Source organism: Podarcis muralis, chromosome 10 (genome assembly GCF_964188315.1).
Source record: "Podarcis muralis chromosome 10, rPodMur119.hap1.1, whole genome shotgun sequence".
Lineage (NCBI taxonomy): Eukaryota > Metazoa > Chordata > Lepidosauria > Squamata > Lacertidae > Podarcis > Podarcis muralis.
In genome coordinates this window covers 49,165,728-49,178,615 of record NC_135664.1, presented here as the reverse complement: position 1 = coordinate 49,178,615, position 12,888 = coordinate 49,165,728, and the positions used below count along the sequence as shown (strand labels likewise).

At 44.1% G+C, this 12,888-nt stretch overlaps 1 protein-coding gene across 2 annotated transcripts; it reads right to left on the bottom strand.

Moving 5' to 3' along the window:
- Nucleotides 1–625: 625 nt before the first annotated feature.
- Nucleotides 626–12,536, bottom strand: CIMIP4 (ciliary microtubule inner protein 4). 2 transcript variants are annotated; one of them, XM_028747379.2, is made up of 6 exons: nucleotides 11,431–12,536; nucleotides 8,975–9,050; nucleotides 6,918–7,573; nucleotides 5,340–5,490; nucleotides 4,261–4,371; nucleotides 626–3,678 (listed from the first exon to the last, which is right to left on the bottom strand). In XM_028747379.2, the coding sequence occupies exons 1-6, from the start codon at nucleotides 12,040–12,042 to the stop codon at nucleotides 3,587–3,589; spliced, it is 1,698 nt and encodes a 565-aa protein (XP_028603212.2). In that variant the 5' UTR covers nucleotides 12,043–12,536; the 3' UTR covers nucleotides 626–3,586. The 2 variants fall into 2 exon arrangements, with proteins under 2 accessions (XP_028603212.2, XP_028603213.2); XM_028747380.2 differs by having other exon boundaries at nucleotides 12,150–12,536.
- Nucleotides 12,537–12,888: the final 352 nt, after the last annotated feature.

The following is a 12,888-nucleotide window of genomic DNA, read 5'->3' as shown; positions in this document are numbered from 1 at the left end:
TGGATAATATGTCTTGTTTTAATTTTGAATAAAAATATTTTAAAAAAGAAAAGAAAAGAAGGTTATGTGCCTGCCACAGTTAAGCACTTTAAACACATATTGAATAGACTTAAATGTGCTTCATTTTGGCTAGGTCATTTTCTGAAGCCAAGGAATATTAAGGGTTATAACAGAAGATTCTGACGGAAGCAATGTGTTTCTTTATTGAATCCTACAATGAATCCTGGCCATCAATTTAGGTCTGAGACAGTTTTTCATACACAATCCAAGTGTTATGACCCCAATAAAGAGTATAGGAATGAGATTCCAGTATGACTCCATAAAGATGTTACACAGGGCTTTTTTCAGCCGGAAATCAATGGAACTCAGTTCTGGCACCTCTCAGGTGGGTGCCATTGCCATTACGTATAAGACAACAAGGGAGGCATTCATGGTAAGTTCCGGCACCTCCCCCCCCCCCCTAGAAAAATATCACCGATGTTAAATATTTAAAAAAGGTCATATGGTAGATCAAACAGAAAACCCAGAATTGCCTTTCAACAGTTGTCAGAATTTACCTCAAAACACTGTGCATTTATTCTTCGAATTTTGAAACTGTTTAAAAGCAGAAGAGCTTTAGGTTCCAGTCAGTAGGGCTTTCCCTTTTTATAAGGATCACATAATGATAAACATCTGTACCTTCTGATGAACGGAAATTATTTATTGACCAGTTTCATCTACTGGCAAAAGTCATCTTGGTGCTGTGAATGCAGACATGGCTGCTCATTTATTTGCTCATCTGGATATTCTGTAGATATGGTAACAACAACAACAAACAACAACAACACTATTCTGTATAGTGCGGAGGTCAGCGAGAGCCAGTGTGGTGTAGTGGTTAAGAGCGGTGGACTCGTAATCTGGTGAACCAGGTTCACTTCCCTGCTCCTCCACATGCAGCTGCTGGGTGACCTTGGGCTAGTTACCCTTCTCTGAAGTCTCTCAGCCTCACTCACCTCATAGAGTGTTTGTTGTAGGGGAGAAGGGAAAGGAGATTGTTAGCTGCTTTCAGACTCCTTATGGGGAGTGAAAGGCGAGATATCAAGTCCAAACTCCTCCTCCTCTTCTTCGCAGGCCAGATTTGGCCTGGCAAGCCACAGGAAGTAGCCCACCAGTTCCCACAGTTATTTCCTGATGTCAGCACTGAGCTTGCTCTCCTAATACCATAGCCTCCTAAAGCTTTAGTTTGCATGCTGCACTCAGCCTCATGGAATCAAATGACTTGGCTGAGCCATAACTGGCAAGCTCTATCTAATTCAGGAATTATAAACCTGCCCCCCCCCCCAGATGCTGTTGGATTACAAGTCCCACCACCCTGATCATTGGCCATGCTGGCTGGGGTTGATGGGCCCTGGAGTCCAGCACTCTGAAAATATGCAAATAGCCAACCCGGCTAAGCACCACTGGACACTATTCAAATCACATATGTGCCTCATTCCATGACATCCATGCTTATACTCAACATAACTTCACCATTACAACTCGGGTCCATCAACTGCAATCTAACATATTTGACTGCACAGCCTGCAGCCTGACATATTTTACTGTTTGGGACAGTTATTCAGAAGAGGGAGGTGGCACAGCTGGTTTATTATCTAGAAGGTATTACTTGACCTAGAATCAGCAACCTTGGTGAGTGGCTGCCATTGCAGACAACTCACGCTGGTGGCCTTAATGTTCGCCATGTAATGTTGCAACTGGCATGATAGGGTGGTCCTAAATTCCCTTTTCTATACACCTATTAAAGGTGCAGGAGCTCTGTGTTCTTTTTTCCAACTGGAAAAGCTTGACCTGGGCTACTTCCACCACAATGCTGTAAGCAATCACCCTGAGAATCTAGAGATACTTGAAATACCAACATTTTACATGTGAATGAGGTTGCAGTCCACAAAGCACATACTTATGCCAAGATTATCCATTGATGTTAATCATTGCTAGAGAGGTTTGTTTAAACAAACAAGGTGCAATGATTATCTCAGGTTTATTGTCCTAGAACAGCAGCCACAATCTACACCAACTAGGAAGTCCAGCCTGGGTTCTTCAAGTTTAAAGGGGATCCAGGGCCGGGGAGTCAGACTCTTTGAATCTGAGCAAAAAGTCCAGGTTTGGCAAAGTTTGCTGACAGTCCTGATTCTTTCATGAAGCAGTTGATGCTCTGCTCTGTGTTCCCGTGTGTGTGTGTGTGTGTGTGTGTGTTTACTCTGTAAGAGTACTAGGAAGCAAGATATCGCAAGGAAATGGAAGCCTTACAAGCTTGCTTCCAGTATTATGAAAACCTGTCCTCCTTCTGAAGTATAATTCTTGAGCTGACTAGTCCAAGAAAGACAGCTTAGTCATTGGCTTAATGGCATGTTTGTTGAATTGGATTCTGTAGCGCCCAGATTCATCAGGAGTTATGCATGGTTGCCCATAAAACTTCCCCTGCATCCTGCTAGCCCAGAGAAGCACCAGCAATGTCCTTAGGGCACTCTTTATTCATTCAAGGTGATGGATGAGGGACCCAAAGACCTCCGCAATGCCCCACAGAACATGATAGCATTGCTCACAAATTTTAGGGTAGAGAGACACAAGTGTTTCACAGCTGATAGATGGATGCGGTAAACGTTATATGACTATAGAATGCAATTGGCTTAGTACATTTTATCTGCAGAACAGGGGAAGGAGACATTTTCATACCTATTCTGTCTTCCTGCATCAATACTTCTCTGGTAGCCCTCCCCACTATACACAGCAAAGGTAAAGGGACCCCTGACCATTAGGTCCAGTGGTGGACGACTTTGGGGTTGCAGCGCTCATCTCGCTTTATTGGCCGAGGGAGCCGGCCTACAGCTTCCGGATCATGTGATCAGCATGACAAAGCCACTTCTGGAGAACCAGAGCAGCGCACAGAAATGCTGTTAACCTTCCCGCCGGAGCGGTACCTATTTATATACTTGCACTTTGACGTGCTTTTGAACTGCTAGGTTGGCAGGAGCAGGGACCGAACAACGGGAGCTCACCCCGTCGCGGGGATTCGAACCGCCAACCTTCTGATCGGCAAGCCCTAGGCTCTGTGGTTTAACTCACAACACCACCCACGTCCCAATACACAGTAAGGTATTCCATATCCCTCCTTACTGTATTTCTGCAAAACTCTATTCACTTTCCTAATTTATGGTTGCCACTGTTTGAAATGGACCCATAGGAAGCTGCCTCATATCTAGCTGGACAATTGGTCCATTTAGCTTAGTATTGTTTGCAGCGTGGACTCAACACTAATTGGTGGTGGCAGCTCTCCAGAGTTTCAGGTCTTTTCCCAGCACCCTGTGGAGATGTTGGGGGATCGTGCTTTGTTCCATTCTTTGAAAAGCTGCACCTGCTCATTTCAAGTGACTATTAAAGATACACAATCAGGCCAGGCTGACTATTCCCAGGCCAGTCAGATAACCCAACGTTCTGCTTTATCCATATGCAGAGCACATCAAAAATAGAGGCTAGATGGAGGTTTATTCCACTGCTAGGGAGAGCCAGATATTTTTCCAGAAGGTCTTCATCCCTCTTCTATGCCTTCTTAGGATTTGCCGCCTTTGTTCTTGTCCCCGTATTTTTGTTCCAAAGCTTTTTGAAGGTTAAGGTTTAGCGCATTTTTCTGGAACCACCTCCCTGTTGAGAAACAAACAAATACGCACAGTTTGCATGTACATATCTTGTACCTTTTAGCAGGCACCAGGATTAAAGGGCTATCTTTGGGAGGGGCTGGAAAAGGGCCAGTAAAGGCAAGAGCTCATGAGGGCATGGAAAGGCTGAGGTGTCTGTGTGCAGCTGATGTACAGTATGAGCAAGCTTTCTCTACTTCTCTCCCCTCCCCTCTGTGTGTAATGTGGGTATGGACACTATGATGCTAACTAGCCACAGACATGCCCAAAGTGGCAGAACCTTTATCACCGACAGTAATGAGAACAAGATGCCAAAAGATTCTTAGAATATGTGCTCAGTCTTGCAATGTGTGATTTGCAAGCTGTCAACTGGGGGGAATCCAAATATTTAGATTATAATAATACTTTAGGTATTTATATATAGCTCTTTTTCTAAGTGCTCCACTAGCATAATCTCTGTAATCCTCACAAGAACCCTGTAAAACAGGCTGGCACTATTATCCCCCATATTGCAGATCTGATGGAAGATGCCTGAGGCAAGTCCTTTGTTTCTCAGCCATCTTTTCCTTAAAACCCCAGGGATTCTTACCTAGATCATCAGTTTTTCTTCCATGCCAATGTTTGGGGTCCCGAACTGCCCTCTTTATTACATCTGGGGTATAGGAATCCTTCATCAGGCTTCTGCTTTCCAATGGTCCTCCTGCAAGAAAGGAGATTCACAGAACTCTTACGCCACTTGGACCAGAGTCATCTAGGAGCTGGATCATAGGCTAGGGGGAGCTGGCCCCTACAGGAGACAACAAAGTAGTTGTATGACTTGGGTACCTCAAATTGTGAGAGCTGTCCTGAATTAACAGTCCCATGTTTATACAGAAAGAGGTTCCCAAGGGATTTTAGCCACACATGCCTTGCCCGAGTAGGATGGATTTGGTAGCCTGAACTGTCCAGAAAGCAGAGTGTGGGGAAAGCCTGACTCGAACCCTTCTTGTGCTTTTAGCAGTTTTTCCCATTTTGGTGATAATACAATCACCTGCAATTTGCTGCAGATCAAAGGTAGCAGGTAATGGAGACAATAGGAAAATGGGCGATCTTACACAAAAACAAAAACCTCAAAGTGATGGAAGTTACTGACTGGATCTCTCCAAAGAATGTGAGAAACAGCCTGGAGTTTTCCTCTGTCAAAGGTAGGTTGGGTTGGGTTGTAGTTGTGTGATGGTGCTGTGAGAACTTTGGAATAGGCTCCTTTAGCTGTGCCTTAATAGCCCTTAATCTGCAGTGATTAGCGAGTGATAATATTTATCTACCATACCATAAAGCTTTGCCTGCTGGTATCTGCATATCAGAGTTCTGTTAAAGGCACAAGAGAGACATTACTAGGCAGGTTGGGTTTCTCTCCCTGCCCGCTTCCAAGTGTTCCTCCCTCCAAGTCTTCTATGTTCTTGCTGTGCCTTCTCCTAATATCTTTCCTATTTCAAGCACATACACACAAAGACTTTTCTAAGGAAACTGACCCCACAAAAGATCTGTTCGATTTTCGCTGCTCATAAGTAGCATGTAAAAGTGGTGTCAATTGTGGGAGATGTGTGAACTCAGCAATCCAAAATCAGTAAATGCCATAAATGGAGTCAGAACAGGCAGTGTGGAGGTAGACCTAGGATGCTCCTTTACCTTGGAAAATGTTGGACCTCAAGTTGTATCCTAGTTCATAATAATCAGCATAAGGTGACGATGCCATAGGATTCTCTAGAGTCTTATATGGCCAGTCACTGAGGCGCTTCTGCCCCTGGATCAGCCCAGCCTCACAGAGAGCACGACGTGCCTGGAAAATACAAGACGATGGAGTCAAATTCCGCTTAAGGTTCTGAGGTACTGGCTCCACCAGCTACTGGTGGAACTTTCCCCACTCAGAGTGAGTCCTCTAATCAGGTATAAATTTGGCTAGAACTAAGGTTACCACCCATACTTTTTTTGTAATGGATTGCCCATACCGTGCACTTCTCTGGTTCACCAGAAGCGGCTTAGTCATGCTGACCACATGACCCGGAAGCTGTACGCCGGCTCCCTCGGCCAATAAAGCGAGATGAGTGCCGCAACCCCAGAGTCTGCCACAACAGGACCTAATGGTCAGGAATCCCTTTACCTTTACCATACCCTGAACCCCTTTCCATATTAAGTAGAAGATTAATTCAGGGTCTGCTATTGTCTTATGATCTTCATGTCATGATTTTTTTCCTTCATAAAAATGAAATCTCAATAAAGCACAGTCATTTTTTCCTAAATGATGAGCCACAGGTGATGCATTTGTCACTTTGACAGATTACTCTGTGGATTAATCAATATGTCCCCTGATCTATGGCATCAACCCTTGTATCTTTTAAGAAGTAGGGACAGAAGTTTTCCAAAGCTCTAATTGTCACTGCGTAACCATGTTCTGTTTTTTAATTTATTGGTTAATGACTGAAATAATATCATGCATTATACTATCATTAGAATAATTCCTTTACAGCAGTGTTCCCCAACCTTGGGCCTCCAGCTGTTTTTGGACTACAATTCCCATCATCCTTGACCACTGGTCTTGCTAGCGAGGGATGATGGGAGTTGTAGTCCAAAAACAGCTGGAGGCCCAAGGTTGGTGAACACTGCTTTACAGCACAACCGTATTCATTTCAATTCAAGAAGTAAGCCCTATGGTCAATGGTTCTTACTCCTGGATAATTGTTTACTGAATGGCAGCTTTATATATTTTGCATTGCTGCTTATAGCTACCATGCTACTAGTAGCATTCCAGTTTAGAACCATGTTACTAATAGTGCTTCTCAGGGCGTTTTTTCAGCTGGAACTCAGTTCTGGCACCTCTCAGGTGGGTGCCATTGCTATTATAAGAGAACAAGGGAGATGGTGAGTTCTGACACCTCTTTTTCTAGAAAAATAGCATTGCTGCTACTTCTCTACTGCTGAACTTACTATAGCTGCTGATATGAGAGTTACAAGTCTAATGAGTAGCATTGCTGCTGCTACTGCTACTACTGCTAATACAATGTATTACTCAACCTGTGGGTCCCCAGATGTTGTTGGACTACAACTCCCATCATCCCTGAGCTCTGGCCTTGCTAGCTAGGGGTGATGGGAGTTGTAGTTCAACAACATCTGGGGACCCACAGGTTGAGAAAGGCTGACAGATATTTCCAGTTTAAAAAAGTGTTAGGCATTCCTAGCTAACCCTCTTCAAAGACAAGACTTCTTTACCTGCTCCTCAGAGACCAGCTTCTCCACCATAGATGTGCCAAACTTGGCCTTGATATTAGGAGGTATTATTAGGCTGTTTTTCTTCTCCTGGAGGGCCTTTCCCTCTGCTTTGACATCTTGCCCACTTGATGCTAATGACTCTTTGGCACTCATGACATCCTGGGCTTCTTTCATGTCTTCACAGCTGCCCTTTACGTTCTTTCGGGGAGATGCGTGCAGTCGGGTCACTATAGGCCGGTATTGCCTACCTGTTAGTTCATCTGAATTACCGTGGCCATCTTCCATCTCTTCTTGGCTAGACTTAGCTGACAGCCTGGAACCTCCAGGTTTCCCCTTTGGGTGATGATGATTCCCTATTCCCTTGGAAGTGGTACCTTCCAGGCTGTCTTTCCTCCCTGCAGCCGTGTGAATGCAGAGGGCAGAGGGAGTTTTAGACCTGAGGGTCTGTTTGTTGTGGTTTCTGGTTTGGATATGCTGTGTGGATGGTGATGCCTCAGGCAGGACTGGGGGTTCGCCCATAGCTGTTCTGTTCTCGGGGTTCTTGGAGTTCATTGAGGAGGTCCTGCTGGAGCACCTTGAGGGGGGTCTTTTGTTGTTGGACTGTTCCCCAGTCAAGTTGTAGGTGGCCTGTTCCTTGTTTCCATATCCAGGCACTTCTAGAAGACAGTAAGAAAAGTATAACCCACAGCAAAATGTTGTAGCATAGCCTCAGCTTCTCACAGAAGTGCTTCTGTTCTGGTTGCCAGGCAACCAGCTATGTTCCCCCCTCCCCCATTTTTATGGTTTTCCTTCCCAGTTGACACTCCACATTCTGTGACTATTCAGCATGCTCAGGTCCCATAGGGCTCGGCGAGGGTGGACTTAATCTTGGGTTTGTGTGTTCAAATCCCACGTTGGGTGAAAGACTCCTGCATTGCAGGGGGTTGGGCTACATGACCCTTGTGGTCCTTTCCAGCTCTACAATTCTATAATTCATATTGGTCTCTACAGCCACAGCAGGCGCTGAAACCTTCCAACAGTTTGACTTCACCCCCAAAGGTGCACTCCTCCATTGTCTCCCAAGACAGATGGTTGCCAACAAAGCCTCTCTTCCTCCAGGAGGGGAGGGGTTGTGAGCGGGAGATGATTCCCGCGTCATGCAGGGGGCGTTCCGCCCCCTGCTTCAACTCCAGGGCTGGCGTGCCACGCCCCTCCCCGGTTGGGCACCCAATAGGGAAGCTCGGCGGGGGCGTGGCTTGCTGCTCAAATGCGGCTGCGCCAGCCATCCCCGCCATTGCACACACATTTTCTTCTTGTGTCCATGTGTCTTTATTCCCCAAGCAGGGATCGGGTCCTCGAATCACAACAAAGTATAACAGATATAAAATATATATAAAAAAGAGATCTGTTGGAACTAAACATAAAGGGGGGTGATTTCCATACCACAGTTGAAGATAATAAATGCATAATTATCCTGTACTTTATTACTCTAGTACATTATTAAAAGACTCCATTTCTCAATAAACACACTATCTTCTTGTCTGCCCTCTCTGGTTCTTACACCATATATGTAAGCTTAACCATGTAGACTATGTTCCAGCTTTTAGTTATCCGTTCTCTCAAGGATGGTATTCTCAACCCCCCCCCCCCGCCATTCTGACAAATAATAATTCTGGCAGAAGTTAAGGAAAACATGAGAGCAGTGCAGAATAAAAAATACCTAGAGCAAGGACAGATAAGTTTTGGCCCTCCAGATGTTGTGGGACTCCAGTTCCCATCGGCGCCAGTTAAGGGTGCTGGAACTTGTAGTCTAGCAACATTTCTAAGGCCAAAGGTTCCCCATACCTGACCTAGAATCTTGCATCAGCAAAGCATTGTCCTCTAAAAGCCTGAAAACATAGGTAAGTTTTAACTTGGAAATGGAATCCCAGACCCATGGCTGCCATATTTAGGTCCAGGAGGAGAGAATCCTTAGGCAAGGTGTCACAATGCAGGAGGATGTGAGCCAAGCCTGTATAACAAGTGTATCTATAATAGCTTGCATAAGGCATTAGAGAAGATTTCAAAGTATCTTCTACCTGTTGGACCACCGGCCATTCTGGTTTCATGGTATGCGGCGGCAGGAATTGGGAAGGCCGTCGTGTCCATGGGCACCTGTTCCAAAGAGAAGTAAAGAGTTGATTATCTCAGCAGTCTTTGCAGCAGCCTGTAATATATAATCTGTCCAGCACAAAGGGGAAATGGAAAGTGGATTTGGTGAAATCATGGCTAAATTGACACTAGAACAAAAACACCCAACTCAATTCATTCTCTTGATCGCTACACTTTATCTGCTGTCCTGTAGATGTCTCCAGATGTACACATTGGATGTACAAATTGGATGTAACTCTAATACAATTGTATCTTATGAAAATAATAGACTGTGTATAATCTGCTTCATTACATTGGCATTGTGTCTTGTTATTACATTAAATAATAATACACTGTACAAAGCTTCAGGTTTGAAAGTGGATAGAATTTGGGTTTTAGAGTTTCTTAGCCAGTCTCTGTAGCTCTGCCTTTAAGGGCAGCTTGAGCTAGGGATTGATGAATTTGAATTTCCCTCTGCTTTTTTGTTTTTACAGACTTATTTTCAGTTCTCCACATTTCCAAATCAGTTTTCAATTTGTTTAAAAAGTCCTTACAAAAATTCATCAGCATTCTAGTGCAAATTTCTCCCAATATTCACATTTTTATATATAGCTTTGCCTTATACGTGCACACATACAGTATATGCAAATAATTTCCCCAATATAATGCATTTTTGTCTATCTAGTGTATGCATTTTTTTGTGCATTACTTGGCCAGAGAACTGCACTACAAAATTCAGACAGGTGCAACTTTCAAAGGATGGCTGTGTTTTGGCTCATATAGTGTTCCGGGAAATGTAAATATGGTAGGTTTGTCTTTAAATGCAAATTGAGCCAAGTTTGTTTTTCATTCCTTGATCTGGTATTAATTTTATAGTTTAGTATTTGTTGCTCATTTCCATGCTATTTGCTTCCAGTAATAATCCATTTGCAAATAACATTGAGATGTGCTCTAACCTTGTGTTATATTCTGCTATATTTTGGGAATTGGCTTTTACATCCGAAAGCTTAAATATAATGCAGAAACTCACAGTTAAGGGGAACACCAGGGAAATGGAATAAACTGCCATGTGAATGCAGCCATGGTTGCTTTGACAATTTTTAAATTTGAAAAAAGAGAGAGAGGGAATATTTGAATTTAGAAATTCTCAAGAATCTGTCAGGTATTCTTTAGCTGTAATTCAAGCACTGTAGGAGAGATTGAACTAGATGACCCTCTGGGTCCCTTCCAACTCCACAGTTCTGATGGAAGGCACTTCGCACCCCTGAGGCCACCTGAGCCTCAAGTGACAGCAGAGTGTAACCCTATCAAGAGCAGGCAACCTCCCATCCATCTGCTCTAGGGAACCGCCCACTAACAGTGCCTCAGTCGTATCTGGCTTGAGCTTCACTTTGTTGGCTCTCATCCAGTCCATTACAAAGGCAAGACAACTTCTACACAACTTCTTCACACTTCTCCAGATGTGTTTATATATATGCTAGCTGCTGGTCAAAATCAGAATGTACTTATGACCTTGTCCACAGCATCACAATCTAAAATACAACAATGTCACAAAAAGACAGGGAAACTGAAAGGAAAGAAGAAAGTGTTTGAGCAGATTTGGAAAGGAAAAATAAATAAATTACAGAATAGAATTATTAACCTAGGAATAGAAAGAAATAGAAATTATATAGCACAGCAATACTGGAACACATGAGATAAAAGGCTTGCTTTTAAAAAGGGAAAGCACAAAGATGAAATATTATACATAGAAATGGAAGTTTAATAATACCTGTTGATTTGAGATTATGAGTTTCACGTATTTGTTGCACATATATAAAGGTATTTAGTCACCTTAGTTGGCCACAAGACAACTCTCCACAGTTCTTAACACCTTTATTGTTACCTTCATAATAATGACAGTATGATATGAAAATTAGCTGTGGCCCTCCAGCTCCTGGTTTTCTTCTGGGACTGGCAGATCCCTTGTCTTAATAGATGCATCCCATTTTAAATGGTTGCATAGACCAGACTTTCTCTCCATTTTTGTTGACCTTTGGCTTCCACAACTGAACCTGTTGCAGATTCTGGACACCTAATTTTGCTGTCTGCTTTACTAGAGCAATAAACACCAAGAGTAGCAAGGCCCACAATGCTGCTTTCTGGGCCTGGAGCGAAACCCTTCTATTCCCAGTAAATCCTAAGGCTGGTCTGATTCGTTCTCTGCTCAGGTATGTACTTGCCACATTCCAATCTGATGGCATAGGAAGGTGGCAAGAGACAGCTGTGGTCCTTGAACATCCCAACCCTCCTTTCTCTCTCTCCAAATCACCACCTAGACTTCCAGAGTCATTCTTGGTTCCCAATAAAGATCCTGAGAAAGTTGTGTTAGATGAGCCTGACCAGCCCCCACATTATTTTTCACCTGAGTCACATCCTCCATTTTGCTGGCATTTCTTGGGCAGGAAGACATGAGGCTGCTGTCCCGTTGGAGCAGGTTAGTACCAATCTCCTCCAGCTGTTGTAGATACTGGAGTACAGGGCTAACTTCTTTCGACTGGTGGACTGAGGGATCAACCTTTTCCTCAAGCTGCGGAAGTTGGTGGTGCAAGGCAGCAAACTCTTCAGGATGCTGTAGGTATCGTAGCACAGGGCTAACCTCCTCAGGCTCGTGTATGTAATGGAGCAAGGGACTAGCCATCTTTGGCTCCGGTTGACGCTGGAGCAAGGGGCTAACCTCCTCAAGCTCCTTCTGGCACTGTAGCAAGCCACTAGGCTCCTGAGGCTGGAGATATTGTCTGGCCAGTTTCACGAAACCTCTGGCTGGGAACAGCACAACTATTAGAATAAATGAGCTATATATGTGCCAGGCATGTCCCAGTGTGGCCAACCAGATATGGCTCCAAATCAGTTGCCAGAAGTGGCCAAGGACAGCCTCACATGCCTGCCACATGTGGCCTGGACTGGTATCAAGAAAACAGCAAGGCTCACTGCATTGACTGGTGCTTAAATACCCAAGACTCTTTGTGTAGGTCATAGGGCATCTGAACAGTGTGTGCCTCCCTGCCTGCCTGCCTGGGAGGGGTTATTGTTGTCTCTGAGGGTGCCCAGAAGTTAAGTCCTCCTCATAAATGTGTGCCTCACCTCTTCCATGATCTCAACTGAGGTGCCAAAGTAGTTCTGGTGAATCAAGCAGATCCTTGCCAAGTCTAGAAGTGTCGACAAAGAGGTGGAACTATGAGAAGTCGCCAAGGACAGTTGCTAAGAAACCATCCCCATCTGTGAGCTGTAGTTGTCATGGGAACCAAGTAAACACAGGGACCAGCTGAGAGTTATCTTCAATGCCTTAACTTACTAAGTGGGTCTGGGCCACAGTTTCTTAGTCCTTGCCATAAAATGATAACTTTTAGGAGATAATTTTGGCCTGTCTTTCCAAGGGTTGCAAGTTATTTCGTATACCTCAGTTAGCTCCTCAGGACACATCCAGATGCAATACAGACAATTGATGAATGGCTCTCATGACTTTTTTTGTGTGTGTGTATGTGTGTGTAAAGCAGCCATGCCGGATTGCATTAGAGCAGTGGTGTTTGGGAGAGACTTAACCTTCTCCCCACTTGAAATTGTCCCTTGCTTCTGAAGCTACCATGAGATTCCCTAAGGACAAAACATGTACAGTTATTGAGCCTACCTTTATTCTGCAATGAGGCTTACACCAGTTTTTAAGGGAGGGGTGCTTTTCATCCGGGTTATATCCCCTGGCCCTGCTGCCCTGATCCAATTCACCTATCTCTGATGAATGCTTTAAAAGGAAAGCATTAGAAGATTCAGTCACATGTGGTTTGCCCCCAATCTCAAACACACTATATGGAAGTCAAATACAGCT

What these genes read in the sequence shown, in the direction of transcription:
- CIMIP4 (XM_028747379.2), bottom strand. Translation starts at nt 12,042, where the DNA reads ATGACCTACACAAAGAGTCTTGGGTATTTAAGCACCAGTCAATGCAGT. An exon ending in AAATGGAGGATGTGACTCAG is followed by an intron (nt 9,051 to 11,430) that starts GTGAAAAATAAT and finishes TCTTTGGAACAG; the next exon opens with GTGCCCATGGACACGACGGC. An exon ending in GAGGTCCAACATTTTCCAAG is followed by an intron (nt 4,372 to 5,339) that starts GTAAAGGAGCAT and finishes CCTTTCTTGCAG; the next exon opens with GAGGACCATTGGAAAGCAGA.